At 39.6% G+C, this 16,690-nt stretch overlaps 1 protein-coding gene across 1 annotated transcript in view; it reads left to right on the top strand.

Moving 5' to 3' along the window:
- The first annotated feature begins 1,245 nt into the window (after positions 1-1,245).
- Positions 1,246-16,690, top strand: part of LOC140938297 (uncharacterized) — a 48,182-nt gene continuing 32,737 nt past the window's right edge. The window contains exons 1-6 of the mRNA XM_073387794.1: positions 1,246-1,427; positions 3,801-4,348; positions 6,036-6,125; positions 6,942-7,235; positions 7,588-7,816; positions 14,799-15,331. Of these exons, the coding sequence (XP_073243895.1) occupies positions 1,246-1,427; positions 3,801-4,348; positions 6,036-6,125; positions 6,942-7,235; positions 7,588-7,816; positions 14,799-15,331 (1,876 nt within the window). The remainder of the gene's footprint in view (positions 1,428-3,800; positions 4,349-6,035; positions 6,126-6,941; positions 7,236-7,587; positions 7,817-14,798; positions 15,332-16,690) is intronic.

Genomic DNA, 16,690 nt, shown 5'->3' on the forward strand with positions numbered 1-16,690 from the left:
AAAGACGCCATTTCGGAAATTTGGTCATCAATTATGCTCTTTTTAAAGCGGAAATCACAATCACTGTACATGTACTTTTTTTTCAGTTTGCCATCTGCTCCCTAAATTGGGAAATATATGCGAAGGATCATCTAACATGATTGACATATGTATGGCCCTCGACCAATCCGTTTCCCCGCACACTGGTGTGCGGGCTACTCAAAATACCGGCGTTTTCTGGCAGGCGGTATTTCAACCGCCTCGTCCCTACTCCCTTTTTTTTGGAAAACGGCTCCGCCGCCAAAACTTTAATCTCGCACCCACACAATACCGCCGGCCACGCAGGCTATGAAATTTCCGAATCTCAGTTTCTCTAATTTGACCTCATTCTGGTTGCAAAGTTATCTTTCTAACAGAACATAAACATCTTTCCATCAGCTTGTACCACGGGTACCGTTTAAACCTGTGGAAAAATCCCTTAGGCAGATGGACCCCCTACTGTTTTACAAGTTTAACACACCAACACTTTACCTACCACCTACCTTTCAAAGGGTGCCTTGCCTCTAAACTAAAGAAACGGCTGGGAAAAGCTTCTAAATCAATATGGGATTCGTGAAATCAACCTATATCTATATACCTATATCTTGTGATGGGTTGTGATGCTAATCTAGACTTAGAGATCCTGAATCGATGAATTTCGAACTGACTAATATTCCAGAGCTACAAAAACCTATCAGTGCATCAAACACGAAGTGTCTTCCAAACTGATCCTGTGTTGAGGGATTATGTGAAGATTCTTTCAGTGATAAACCTGGTAAAGTGCTTTTGGAAGTTGATCTCTTGGTTTCTCCAGTAGTACATACTCCCAGAAAAATCTCCATGCTCTTCTTGAACCAGCATAAGAGAAGCTCACAGAGATGGAAGAAGATGAGATTATTTTCAAAGAAGGGGAACACGCCCCTTGAGTTTCATGTAAGAGTGACTGACAAATTAAAAGTGGAAGAAAAGAGCACTCCACCCTTATAGAGTGATGTCTGAAGTTGTATAGACCAAAGGACCTAAACAAAGCTTTTAGGAGACCAGACTATCCAATGGTTACTTTAGAGGAGGTTGCCAAAAGACGTTCAGATGCATGTTCAATTTTCATTTCCTTGAATGCATGCAGTGGGTACTGAGAGATCCCATTTGATGATAAAGAGCTCTATAAACTCCCCATATTGAACTCCCCCTGGTATCTCTGCTGCTCCTGAAAACTACTAGTGGGGGATGGACAAACTCTTTGAAGGGGTTCCTGTGCAGATTAAAGTGATGCTGCCGAAGTTGAGACGACTATGGGATAGAAGCAGGGAAGTAGGATTGAAGAGCAACAAAAAGGAAGTGAAGCTTCAAGTTCCTGAAGTAAGCTATGTTGGACGTGTTTTCAGCCCATGGCTTGAAACCCGAGTCTGGTACTGAGTTGGACCAATCAGTGAGAAGCCGCCTACTGACAAAGAAGGAGTGGTTCGAAATAGGAACTGTCAATTAACTAGACACGTTCATTGAACCCAAAACCATCTACAAGTACTAAACTCACAACTTACTCAGTAAGCTGTAGCATGCAAGTGGATGAAGATCCTTTTGGAGTTTTTCTGTATCCTCTGTTTTTTTGTAGAAAAATAATAGAACGTTTGTATCTTTAGCGATTTTGTTACAATTTGCTAATAATGAGACCCGGGACTCATCCTATCATGCCTCCTAATCCAGAATAAATGAGTCCCAGTTCAAGACCCATAAGTCCTAATTATATTTAAAAGAAGCCAGGGCACAGGAAATTATCCGCAATACTGGTAGTAGTCGAAACACTCCGCAGGACTCTGTCACGTCTTTCTTGAAACACGTCACCTGTAACCTGTCACGGTTAACCCAAAAGGTAGGCGTAGCCAAGTATTGTACCTTCCCCATGGTATATTAAAGGTCGTCAGCAAACTACTCTCCTTGTCCAGGAAAAGGTGCCAATAGCCGACTTGGCGTCGAGTAGGCTGAAGTACTTTGAGTTTGCCAGCTCAGGTAGGACATCATCAATTGTTCTTTTGTACCACTGGTTGTGCTTAATGTCTTTATTTAGACCTCCTTTGTGATCAAGGCATAACCTCAGAAACCATCAGGTTTCTTCACAGGAACAATTGAATTGATCGATTCAGTGTACTCTTGGACTTCTTTAATTACTTCAAGTTCTACTGGTCTCTTCAACTCTGCTTTGTAGGCTGGTTTAAGGCTCACTGCTACCTGACGAGGGGGATGCTGACAGGTTTGTAATCTTCCTTCAACTGAATATTATATTATCAGATAAGGTTATGTTCTTGTCTGTACATTCTTGTAACACTGGAATAACTGGTTCTGCAGGGGGTTTCGCAGGCTTGTCAGTAATGGTTTTTATGGACGTATCCATTTGGCCTTGACAGCTGGCTGCTGGATCTCCGGGAGGCTAACATTCACCATCAGCAATGCTTGGTGCCTGCCCAGGATCATGCAATCTTTGCTGTCTGCCATACATGAAACTTTGTATGTTTGCTTGCCATAATGAAGGTACACACAACAAGATCCAAGACTCTCAACTGAAATGTCATTGTTAATGTACCCTTTCACATTCATTGTCGGTTGTCCCAGCTTGAGGTCCGTTCCAAAAATAGATTTTTCTTTGTAATGAGGTAAAATGTTGCAGCTTGCATTTGTATCGACTCTACAGGAGATCTGGAAACCTGTGATGGGATCGAGCTCCTTACTAACCCAAAGAGGGCGAATGTGAGGCTGTGAGTGAGAGTAATTAAGAGTCTTTGCCATTACCGTCTTCAAATAATGCGCGGCCGCAGAGAAATACACTTGCGTATAGTCTTCCGCTCTGCTGTCTTCGTTTGAGGGCGCATCGATAGGCTGGGTTTGTAACTCGTTAACATTCCCTCCTCTTTTGGACTTACAAACAGATCTAGAGCCATAATGTCCCTGTTTTCCACACTTTTTAAAAACACTTTGCTTTGCAGGCTATTGACCTCTTGGATGTACAGGCTTTGCTCCACAACTGAAACAGGTTTTTCTCTTGGTGTTTTTTTGATTGTGTGATCCACCTCTTTCCTTCTGCTGTTTCTTTTTTTGTTTTATGCCTGGCTTCTTGCTTTTCATAGAATTGACGGATTGCTGCTTGGGTCAGATTGCCTTTGAACTCTGGCCTCATAACTAACCTGACTAGCCATGGCGTCTACGTTACGTTTTTAGCAATCGTTATTGCCTCCTCCAAAGTCAAAGCTGAGCCTTTCCCAATGCATTTAAAGTAGGCCATTTCTTCCCATTCACTTTGCCAAGTAGCTTCATAATTAATATCTGAATATGTTTTTTGAAGAATTAAAATTTTTCCCCCTGATCTTTTAGATAGTAACATATTCTCACTACCTACAATACACATGAATATACAATGAGACATGAAGGGGTGAACGCAAATCCACCTGCTTGACTGGTAAATAGTTTCTGCCCAATAGGGTATGGTTTTAAGGGTGTCGAACCTTAAATAAGGTATTGTTTTTGGCTTATTTGGCATTGTGTTCCTCGAGTGATCTTTAGAGTGGTTATGCAAATCAGTAAAAATCAGGTGTGTCATGTCGTGACCTGTGATGTTTAGGTATCAAATAAAATGCCGATACATTTCTCTCCTTCCGTTGCATTTTGATGTGGAAATTTGACTGTATAATATATTTAATTTATTGTTTTAAATAAAGTTAAAATCCATTAGTTATCTATATATGTCTTAAATTGTCTTACAATTTATACCATCTTGCACTTTTCTTTTCCAGTTTCAAGGGATCGTTGTCCTTTATTGACGGTTGGTGTCCAGGCGTCCAAGCTCCCGTTTTCAACCAAACAAATCCTTTTGCTACCACCCCGATCATGAACCTAAGTGACAGTAGTTTTACAATTTCCTGCTGGATAAAACAAACTACATGGATTGCTAATACGTTCGGAGCTATCTATGGTGACTGGAACACTCCACGCCAATTTTTGCTAGGCACAATGAACCAGAGGATCGTGTTTTATCGCCATAGCTATAGTAATGTCGGTGAAGAGTGGTGGTCGTTGCAAAGTACTAACGTGTCTTTAAGTAACTGGACACACCTGGCGGTTACGTGGAATCACCTCATGAGAGCTGTGTTGATATATATCAACGGAAAAATAGTGGGTACCAAATCATATCCTGCCGGAAAAACGTTCTACGGACCTTCGGGGAAGCCATACACCATTGGTAACGCTGGGCATGAAGACGCCTACCAGTTCAACGGTTCAGTGGTGCTTCTAAGTGTCTTGAATTGGGCATCGTCAGTTGATGACGTTGATGAGCTAAGAGGTTTGAGATTCATAACTTTATAAATCATCCTAAAGTACTTTTGCCCTTCAGTATACTTAATATTCACTGTATATTCACTGTGACGGCCTCGGCCAGAAAAAGTGTACTGAACCTCGCATTACGGACATCCGATTAATACGGACCTTTTATTAAGTTTCATTTGTTCCGACGAAAAGCTCATATATTTTCGCTAATTCTCTAAAATTAACCTGCTCAATATGGAAATTGGTTAATTAAACAAAGTTTTCTCTTGAGAATGACTGGTTTCCTCCTCATTTCGATAAATCATGCGTCCATGAGGTTTTTTTGAGTGCCCGCTTGATACGGGGACCCGGTTAATAAATGTCCCCGTGGTGTCCGTATTAGTCAGGTTCCACCGTATGATTTTCCTTAACCTAAATCGCATACATAAACTAGTAGTAGTTAACACCAAAGCTGCCCCGTCCTGTATGACTCTTGTAGGTCAAAAGTATTTTTGGTCGTTGCGTAGCTCTTTGAAATATACCGATCCATAATTAAAGATTTTAATACATATTCCATATAATATATGCGATAAAAACAGGAAACGCAAGGTTCCATGCATTGATTAAGGTCTGATTCAGGCCGATTTACACAGCTTTGATTATGACATTCTCAGTTTCGAAAATATTTTATTCTAAACCATGAGAAAAAAAAAACATTAGAAGTAGCAATTTTTCGCCCTTTCTTTTTCACTTTTTACATACAGTTAATTTTATTGGCCGGAAAGTTAAAGCCTTAGTAATCAAAAGGTTTGATCAGTTCACCCTCGCATGTTCTAGTCATGTTTTTAACTATATCAAGACAACACTGCAGAAAATCTTTATAGACTGACATCTGTGAACGATGAGTACGTCAGCACAGAATTTAATTGTTGGCGAATTTCTGTAATCGTCCATCGTTCTGCAAATGATAAGCTAGCCGTTGACTCACTCGTCTTGCTTGTTTGTGGACTGAGTCTTATCCCCCTCGAAATTTTTTCCAATCAAAGATTTGTGAACACGTGTGTGGCAAACTCTCCAAGTGTTTGTATATACACGGTTATACGCACCTTATGACTTCATCTGCGCTTATCGAGAGTCTTTTGGTCCATAACTTTTAAAACAGCTGCTCCACAGAATGTCAATGATAACACGTAACGCAAAAAGTATCGAAGTATGACTATACAGTAGGTGTCAGAAAATCAGCTTAAGCGGTCCCTTCGCGGATTTTCCGTCTTACGTTATTCTAACCAATAGCATCTCTTACTTGCGGGCGTTAACAATAGAAACGTCATCACTACCCAACGATTCCATGTGGCCCCTGATCAAGAGATCGAGATTTTTTCTGGCATACTGACTGTATATTTCAACTTTAAGAACTTTTCTATATATACGAGCGAGCTACTAGGATGCCTGCTCGGGATTTTGCTTTCTGGACGAAATCCTTGCTTGGGCAAAAACATCGAGATATGACAGTAAACTACCAGCAGTGGCAATTAATTTGCACTCTTTGTTATAAATAGCTGAGTATCAACTAGTCAGACCCAAAGCATCCTTAATGGTCCCCACAACTTCTTAGTTATAGGGCCCCTTAATATGGGAAAAGGTAAATTCTAGTGCTTATTTCGGTAGCTAATCATTCAATACTAAAAAAAAAACAATAAATTTTCTATTTCTTTTTTTTTTAGCCCTTAACGTCTGCATTCGTTTTCACTTGACACAATACTCCTGCACTGTATATGCTTGCGCTTGTCCTTCCGTTGGTCTTGAAAAACCAGGTTTGAAGTAAGAAAGGGACAAGATTTATACAACGGAGAAAACTTTACCCTGTACGGTATCTTCAATACTCAAGTGAATAGGAGCCACATGAGCCCTACAGAGCATACAGGTTCAAAATTGAATGCCACTAGGCAAAAATGACTGGTAATATTGGGCGCTTTCCATTTAGGAAAAAAACCTGGAAATTTCGGTGGGAGCAAAAGTGGAATTTCCGATTGGTAAAAAGTTGTTCCAATTGGTCGCAAACACCGGTACGTCGCGAAGCCCGACCGTGGACCTGGAACTGGTACAAACTACGAGAAGGGTAAATGGAACACGACATTCCGTTAGGAAATTCCAACCGGGAAAACGGGCCCACCTTTTTAGATTTTCCACTTTTTCTGGGAATTTTCCAGTGGGACGAGCCGACAAAACGTGTTCCATTTACCACCCAACCAGAAATTCCGGAAATTTTGACTAAATGGAAAGCGCCCATTCCCTTGTCTTTCTGCCTTCTTTTAACGTCCCGTAAAGGGAAGACTGAAAGGATTTATAATAAAACAATTTGGTAAAGTGGTTACGCTTTGATGCAACCCTGGGCATTGATGATGCTTTTGGTTAATTTTATCACAAATCCGGCTTTACAGGGAAGGGTGCTTGCGGGCAGCAGCTTCGAGCCACAGGGTAATTTTCGAAGGTTAAGTTAGAGAGAAAAATTTTATCCATCTGAAAATGTATCGAACCTTCTAGCTTTACAAATACTGTCTCTAATTAATAATTACTTAATGACTATCGTAACATTTACTAAAATTCTTTTGTCATCAAATCCTGTGAAGGTCTTTATCGGATCACTAAAAAAAACGTACTAGCAGGAGGATCCGTTCTTGTTAAATGGAATCCAATCTTGAGGAAGGCGTGCCCATTTGTTCACGTTTACTACAGAGAACAAGGAGAAAGCAAATGGAACTCTGTGTCTGTGAAATCACAATTGCAAGAAGGCGCAGTGTTCAACAGCCACACTCTTTACATAGAATGCTTGAGAAAATATCAAATAGTAGTTTCCTCGTACGCTGCTTTTGAGGAGAGGGACTTGAGGGACAAACAGATGTGGACTGTGAGCACAGGAGAAGGTAACTAACGTAGAGCTTACGATATTACTTAAAGAGAAAAAAAAGTGATTCTGTCATTCCAACTAACTCTCACTAAATTTATTTAACCGAAATATTTCTGTGGAATTAATGAAAAGCTACTAAAGAAAAGTGATTTCTGGATAATAGCCTGAGAAAAAACCTAACGGGGCGGAGAATGTGAGTCATTTGTGTGTAAAGTGTCTTAAAAGCCGGAGAGAGCCTAAAGGAGAATGAGATGGGTTAAATAAACACCCAGCAGTAATAGTACCATGTGATATTCTTTTCCACATTTAAAATGGACAATTTTTCCCTCTAAAATAGAATAATATTCCGAAATATTTGTTTATTTCAGATGGAATGTGCTGCGATGAGGAAGAATGGGAAGTGAACCTTACTCGGCAAGGATGGATACTGAATTGCTCACGGATAGGAAGATACTTGTTTGGAATTTTACGGAAGTCCAAAGGCCCAATAGGTGGCATTGACCTCTTAACAAAAGGAAAATGCTGCACACCTCCACTCGTTTATCGCGATGAAGTTCCCGTTTGCATAGAAGTCCTGTGGAATGCCTCGTTGAACAGGTCAGTAAAACAAAAAAGCTGGTGCCTCGGTGCTAAATTAAAGGTAGACTGTTAGGGTGTATAATGTAGTCAGTATGTTTCTAAACTGCGAGCGAGCTCTGGGGGCAGGGGAGAAAAACGGAGAGAGAGCTTGCAGTCATGCCTGAGGAATAGGCAAGATCGTATTCCCTGACGGCCCTGGGACAAGCACGATTGAGAGGCTAATGCGGGTCAACTTCTTTGCAAAAACAAAAACAAACATAGGTAATTTGCCGCTGAGTCGCTGTAAAACGATAGAAATCTTAAAAATAGTAAGATTTCAAAGCTTAAACTTTACCAGTAAGCCAAAGGGATATCTGTTGCAAACAACAAAATTGTGAGAAAAGCTGATCGTACTTAAAAGGAGAAAGTTAAAAAGCGACGAAGCCAACAAAACTGAAAGAAGCAGACTTTTAAGCTTGAAAAGGGTGAAGTTTGCTAAAATGACACTATATTTTATTCCGTTTAATTATCTTACTTCTTAGCATTCTATTTTACTCTTGCGTATATCTATAAAATGGAGTTTAAACTGCCCAGTATATCGTCTGTATAAAATTCTGTGTTCGAGTTCTTGTCGAGTTCTTAATTGTGCGTACGTTTTTCTCTATCGGACTGAATAAAGGAAAGCTTATGTATAAATTATCTTATACTATTTTTAATTAGCAATCTTTGTTTAAACCGATTTAACTTTCTTACAGTACAAGGTAGTTATGCAGAACGTCTGCCTGTCGGTTTTTTTTTTCAAATACAGAAGATTTTGCATTCGCTTCGGTAGAAAAAATGTCAACTAAAATGACGGGTTTCAGTTTAACTTGCAGGCTTTCGACAAGTACGTACATAAACTCCAGTGAAAGGTATGGCTCAAAGAAGTTTTATCCATCACTGAAAATAACATTAAAAAGGCTACAGGATTTTACCTTTTTTAAGGATTTTGAAACCATCTTCGAATTTAATTTACTGAACTCAGTCACCGACCACTATTTCGGTCAAATTCTGATTAGGATCATTGTTTTTCTTAGTGATGACGAGCTGATTTTCCTTTTGCTGTTTGAAACAATGATTTCTCAAGCCTGTAAATAAGTTTTGAGACTTCCAAAACCTTTCAACGCAAATTATCTTTGCGGCAACTCAGCCGCGGTTTTCTCATGTTTGCTTGTCTTCTGGGTGAGAGGTGCATTAGCCTCACTTTCGCGCAAAAACAAGCACTCGTCCTAGGCCGCCCGGGAATACGAAGCTCGCCTATTTGAATTTCTGTATTGAAAAGTTTGATGGAAAATGCTAATTGGCGACGATAAAAATTTGACAGGTCAGACATCTTTATCATATACGTACTGATATTGCTCCAGCCTTACATATTATCTTCTTCATACATTTTGCGGTTTTAAAATTGTATTCCAAAAAAACATTTCCTTTTTTCTTTTCGTCGACCAGAGCCGCTAAAAGATTAATATCATTGTTATTATTCAACTTCACTCAGTAGAGGACTACTAACACCCAAAACGAGTGCAAATATCTCACGGTCTTTGTACTCCAGAAGACCAGTTTGACCGGCTTTTTTTATAAACGTCGCACAAGGCAGAAAATATCGTTTCCCGAAATTTTAAGGTTGAATAAAACCGTGTTTTTAGAATAAAGTTGCCCCAACAATGATTAATGTCGACATTTAAAAAAAATAGTCAGATCATACAGACATCATACGTTCAAAATACAACAGAGAAAATCAAACAGACATGAACGTGTGCATGAGATGCACGGTGACGGCGACAATCCGAGACACAAACAACGTTGATTAAATACAATCCCCGCCGAGAAGTTTAACAGTCTTCACTTCTAGTCCGTTTAAAATGTGAGCAAACTCGATATGGAAGACTCCAGATGTTCTGCTTTCCAGTCCGTTGTTTACGAGTAGCTTTCTAAGACTACTTCAGTTCGTGGGAGATTTTTCCTCTTCCCATCGCAATTTGCTCTGCTCAGTTTACCTTCTTGCAGTCGGTTTTACATAAGAACCGGAAAACCATCATAAGCCTCACGATTATTTGTCATTCCATCTCTGTTTTCCTAGCAGACTGTTGAAAAATAGCACCCCGAACCCGGGAAATCCGACAAAATTTGATTTGCTGAGTAAACTAGTTTGACAAGTTTTCATTTTAGACCATTAATCAGCAACAACGTTGCATAAAGAGCGCGAAAACTGGACTTGCAAAGGAGTCACGTTAATCAGTCACGCATTCTCGTTTTACGTATTTACTGAGTTCTATTTCAAAACATCTCGTGTTGAATAATAAATCCCTTCTTAGACGGTTTATAATGTAGTATCGTTGGATATTTTTACTCGTCTCTTGTATTTTGACTTGCCCCAGTAATACGGACTCGCGAAGCGGCGAGGTAAATACCACCACTAGCCACCTGCACTACGGTGAATAATTGTTTTAGTATATACGAAAGCAGTGACATAATTGAGTACAAAAATGATGATATTTAACTCATTTACTGTTGCCTATCAGGACACCAAGTAGACCTCTTCCTAAATACAGCCCGCCATGTGTAAAAAATTTCCGAAATCTCGGAATGATTCCGAAAATTTCGCAATGATTTTGAAAGTTCGGAATGGTTCCCAAGTTCAGAATGCTTTGGATTTGCGTAATAATTCCAAACATTTCGTAATACTTTCGACTTTCGGAATGTTTTCGAAAAGCGCTCGCAATGCTGTCGAAACACCTGACCCTGAACATAGAAAGGAGACTGAAAACGACTGTGGAAACACCCACCATCTGCATTTCCAGCACTTCCCACGTGCAACAAATTATTTCCTAATTTGTTGCTAATTTTTTTTTGGAAAAAGTTAATTATTTTATATTGAATTTTTTATTGAAACACAGAGAAAACTATTTTTATTTATTTTAACGTTTTAATGTTTTACAAGCGCCAGCTATGACTAGGATATTCTTAATATATATTTTAACATATTTATACCTGGATTTTTGAAAACCGGGTTAGCAAAAATATCAACTCATTCTACTAGTCGGCAATTTAAAACAATAAAACTCGTTCAAAGGCCGATTAAAAACGTTTATCTGACGCCGGGCAGTAAGTTAATGGTCCCTAGAAGAATTCCAACGAGTCCAAATTTAAAATGACGCAAATTTTAGAACATTTTCCAGCAATCTGACTTCGCGAATCTGACACGTCTTTCCTTAACGTAAAAACATCAATATCCTTCGGTGTGGGACAAAATGATAAACCTTTAGATAACAGAGAATTTTCAGCTGATGTAAGTTCTCGATTAGACAAATTAACCACCACTTGAAGACCATCACAACAGACTCGATCACTATATGATCCCATTCCAATTTGATTCATCAATGGTACCTCAGTCTCTTCACCCTTTGTTCCATCGTAATGTTCCCCTCCGTGCGCCCTTATTTGGTGTAACTATTCCCCCAAGAGAATCGTGAATCGACTGAATCAGACTCTATGGATAGACTGTAAAGAGGCTATTCCGGAAGTTCCTATGGTAGCGTTCAGAAAGCCAAAGAATTTAGCCCAGTATTCGGTACGTGCCCGTTTCACGGAAGCTCCAAAAGAAAAAAGCCACTGGAACATCGAATTGTTCGTCCAAAAGCTGTCCGATATGTAATTATTTCTATGTAGGTAACACCTTTTGCAATAAAAGAAATGGTAAAGAATTCAAGATCAATTATAATCTAGACTGCAACTCTCGTAACATAGTATATCTGATCAACTGTAAAAAGTGCCAAGTCTAGTATGTAGGATCAACTATAAGTAAATTTCGAACCCGATTCAACAACCACAAGAGCAGGTTCACTGCCCATAATTAAAGGTTTGACCAAGAGCCAAAAGGAAAAAGGCGAGCTGGTTTATCGCCATTTCAACAGTGCCGGTTATAGAGGATTGGAGGACATGAGCATACAACTGATAGAGTGTGTCAAAGGGGAGAAGGAATTTAGGGAAAAAGGGGGTCATCGGATTTATAAATGGGAACATTGGCACCATATGGACTCAATGAGAATGACGGTCAAGTTTTACTGTCCAAAACAAAAAGTGAAGACTCTTGTACGGGTTTTTCAGTCACCTTGAAGAAGGGTGCTAAATGCACTCGAAATATAGGTGTCATACAAAAAAGAAATGTGTTGTATCCTCATATATATATATATCTAGCCGGATTTATGAAAACCGCACCAGCGGGCTCCTGGAGGCCACACACCTTAAACTGACTCAACTAAAGTACATATTGCCAAGAAACTCAGCTCTTACCCATGGTTCTCTTAAGGTGACTCTCCTCTTGGTTCCTGATTAGCAAAAGACTGGCACAGAGTATTTTGGCGAGACAACCACATACCTGTCAACACCATGCGGAAATCACACAATCACATTGTTTCGGGCTCTGATAAGACTATCAACAACCACGCCTAATCTTCGGACGTTTTAACACAAGCGAAATGTCATCGAATAACTCGTAAAAACTCAGCCTATTGGCAGATAAACACCTCTGAACTTTTCTCTTACACTCGCCTTATTCAAGTTCCCGGATGTACAATTACACGATCGGCAGACCAGCCTATAGACCTTGTTTTCACACCAGGAAAAAAAGTCTTAGGCTGGGTCAAAGTTCACCTGCAACGCCGATCTCGCCTAAGTCATTTTACTCCCAAGAGCCTGTTCCCGAGGCCAAAAACTCAGTGGTCGACTTAGAAAAAAGAACAATACCTTATCTTTCTGTCTCAGTCCGGATCAGGATGATTGATCCGTTTCACCAAATGAAACGAGAATACAATACGATACTGGACGATGCAGACTCTGCGAATCGTAATAACTTTGTCGCATCTCAGAGCTTTGCATGAGTGTGCTCTCCTAGAAACTTTTCTCAAGGTGACCAACAACGAAATGTTAACTGCTAAATGGCACCGAAGCCAGCTTTAGGCGCCCACTGATTTCAAATAACTGTCACTTGTGTTGAATAGAGAATTGTGGGTAGGATCGAAACAAAACAAAGAAAAAACAGATGGAGGTAGTGAAGGGGGAGGGGGGTAGATAGAAATTTGCGAATTCTGCCTACATGCGGCCACTTCTACACAAATCTCAGTAAAAAAGCTATTAGACAGGGGAAGTTAAGAGAAATTACAAAATGTTTGCTAACCCGGTTTTCATAACTCCAATTGAATAAATGCTTAAAGTCCAATTATGTTGTTTGCAAAGCAAAATTGAGTAGAATCGGGCTGACCACCTTTTCTTTCAGAACAATTTCACGTGCTCACTAAAGGTTCTAACAAATTTGGTTGACTAATTAAGGAGATGCTCTTTATAAGAAAACTCAAATCAGCCCTAAACGAGTTGGGTGTACCACTACTGTATGTACTGTTTATTTATTTATTTATAATTATATTCTGGTAAATTCTTTTCGTTGTCTACGGTAGTAGAAATAAACTGTTGTTTTGCCTGATATTTCAATGTTTTATAGTAGCCTGTCAGTCTCTCTATAATGATTTAGAGCACATGCGAAGAATATGAGGAAGATTATACCTAGAATATTTTTTTTACCAGATGAGCTTGCCGACAAAGAACATGCATACATGAGAGAACCATGAGAGACATTTCAGTGATCTTTAACGAATTTAGAGTTGCTCCTTTATTATTTATGAGCAATTATTATATTATCATTTAACGCAATAAAAGCAGTACTTTTCTTTCCCCAGAAACTTTAGCTGGGCTACCTGCCCAGACGGATATTTCCTGAAGGGTTTTTATTACTCAAATGGCTCTTCGTTTAGAAACATTGAACATGTAAGTTGCTGCAGGCCAAGAAATTTTAAAAATGCACATCTGGATTGCCATGAAAAAACACGGATTTCTTTACAAAGTCAAAGATGGGACACTTGCGAAGCTTGGTCCTATCTGGTTGGCTTTTATGGAGTACTCTGCGAAGGATCCGCTTGTATTGAAAAGTTAAGATGCTGTAGAATGCCCCCACCAGGTAAACACTCTCAGTTAATTATTTGCTTCTTAAACTATGTGATAAAAATAATGAATGATATTCGGCTTCTTTGTATTGGGTTGTTATTGTGTAATAGGCTCACTTTTCAATATATATAACTGCAAAAGAGCTGTCTCGCTAATTTGCGCTAAAATTTGAATCAAAATCTGAAAAAAAGCTGCAAAATTATTTTCCCCTACTAGCTGTACTACTCTTGGGAGACTCTTCTTCACACTTTGTTTAAATACTTCACGTTCCGCTGGATTAAAGATCGCTTTATTTTAAGTTACTAAAAATATGTTGTGAGTTGATTTCTTCAGTTATCATCCTGAGAAGCTCATTGGGACGCTAGGTTTACCGGCGAAATAATTGCAAAGTTTACAAGAAGAGCATGAAATCTCTTCTGGCTAAGTCCAGAAGAAGGGAATTCAAAGTCTCCTCTTAACTGGTTCGACAAGACTGCGCTCCCCTTTCCTTATATTAAATGCCTTTCTTCCCTTTAGAGATGTTAATCCTTGGTCACTGGCTGCTAGATGGAAAGGATCAAAATATAACGTTAGTCATGTAAATTGCTTTTTTTTAAAATATAGCAGGCACAGAGCTTGTAAATAGGGGAAAATGGAAATCAAAGAAGGCTGACTTCGTTCAACCGAATACCATTCTTCCTTGTCTTTCTTACATAATGTTTCTTAGTTTACTGGCTTAAGTCCTCCGCCTAATTTTTCATATCCAGCTGGCATGGGTCTGTGTTCAGGACATAGATATACTGTTAATGATATGGCATTGATGTTCCAGGTTATGCAGATCTCGAATTAAGGCTGTTATTCACCTCGGCCTTCGGCTTTGGTGGGTAACATTCCCCTCGATCTGCATAACTCTTAATATCATACGAAAGGCGAATTCAAAGATTGTTAAATATACAGCCCGCCAAATGCGGTATATATCTTCTAATTATTTTTTTCTTTACTGTAGCTTTAGCAAACCACTGGATTTTGTCAAAGGATGGTGTTCAGGCAGCATGGCTCCTCGTTTTGTTCAACATTCATTCGCTACTGCCCCAGCAGTTCATCTTAACGGCAGGAGTTTTACCATTTGCTGCTGGATAAAACAAACGCGGTTATCTGGAACACAGACAATCTATAATGATTGGCAGAATCCATGGCAGTTTCAGCTTATCATCTTTGGTGATCGGCTGGAATTTGAGCGCCATAGCCATGGCATTACTGAATGGTGGTACTTTAGAAGTGCTAAACTTTTATTAAATACCTGGACGCACCTTGCAGTCACCTGGAACCACGTGACAGGTAATGCCTACCTTTACAGTAACGGCACCATAGTGGGTAGCAGATCGTTTACTCCTGGGACTAAGTTTTACACACTTACGGGTAACCCTTACAAGATTGCCAACGACGGTCACTGGAATGATCAACAGTTCTACGGATCAGTGATGGATTTGTATGTTTTTGGCACCGCACTGTCCCGTGATGAAATTGCCAAAGTAAGAGGTAGGTAAGAAAGTTCAAGTCTTGAAAGTCATTTGAAACTCCCAAAGAGCTTTCCATTCTATCTCTGTTTTCCCAAAAACATTTGATTTCAATTACGACAGTGATTAAATCACAGGTAACCCAGGCTCACTGTTTGTGTCACGAACGGGTTTCATAACATGAGTAAATATAGATAACATATCGGGCGACGTTTAGGTCTGGAAATTTGGTAGAAAATGGAAATAAAAATCAATAAAACTTACCATGAGGCGAGTTGTTGTCCTTAATATGCACACGAAGTTTCGAGAAAAGTAGTTTGCTATATCTTCCCTACATAGTATAGTGGCAAGGTAGGAGGCTGACGACAGCGTCGTGGCTCCGATCGACCCTAAACTAGCACGATTTTTTTTCGCGAAAATCGAATCCAGTCGCTGAATAAACACGCCAGGCTCGTTGAACATGAATTTCTCTAAACCCTGAAACCACTGAAGCATCTCCAGCTAGCAACGCTATGCAGTGACCCTGCTGAGTTTACCCACCACTGTAAATCACTGCGAGACAACTCAGACAGTTGCATAAATGATCAAAGTTACCCTTGTTTAAGCGCAAGGCCTCAGTTTTGTCCATGTCCAGTGACATAAAATGCAAGGGCCCCAGCTTTGCTGCCAGAAAATTTGATATGAGCAACCCATGCCAAGAGTGGATGCCTAGTTGTGGGGTGTGGGCACTGCAAAAGGCCTTGACAGGTATGAATTATCTTCTCGATCTTCTCAGAAGTTGGATAGACTGTCATTGTAATTGAGTCTATAATAAAGCCATAAAGGTGATTCGCTGTTGCGGAACAAAGGATGATTTTTCAGGGTGTACAGTAAACCCGAGGGAATCAAATAATTTGACAGTATCCCAAACATTTCTTTCACAGTCATCATAGTCATCACCCTGGAGATATGAGTCATCAATATGACTTGCTGAAAGGTGACCCAGCTGTCTTTAATGTGAATATACTGGCTTTAATAATTTAGTAAACTTCCTGGGGCAAAATGCCAATCCATTTGGAAAGCAAACATACTTATACAGTTTTCCTGGCCACTGAAACTTCAGGTATTTTTGGTCTGCAGTGGCGATAGGTACAGAACAATAAGCATCCTTTAAGTCTATTGACGCCATAAATCACCCGAGTTTTATCATATGTACAACAGTATTAAGTGAGTCCATTCTAAAATAGTGATATTGCACATGAGTGTTTAGGCACTTGAGATTTAAAATAACTCTGAAGGAGCCATCCTTTTTGGCCAAGTGAAAACAGGAGAGACATATTCCTCTTCTTCGTGACTACTTGGGGTAAGAACACCTTGAGCAAGTAGTTTATCTATTTTGGTA

Source organism: Porites lutea, chromosome 5 (genome assembly GCF_958299795.1).
Source record: "Porites lutea chromosome 5, jaPorLute2.1, whole genome shotgun sequence".
Classification (NCBI taxonomy): domain Eukaryota; kingdom Metazoa; phylum Cnidaria; class Anthozoa; order Scleractinia; family Poritidae; genus Porites; species Porites lutea.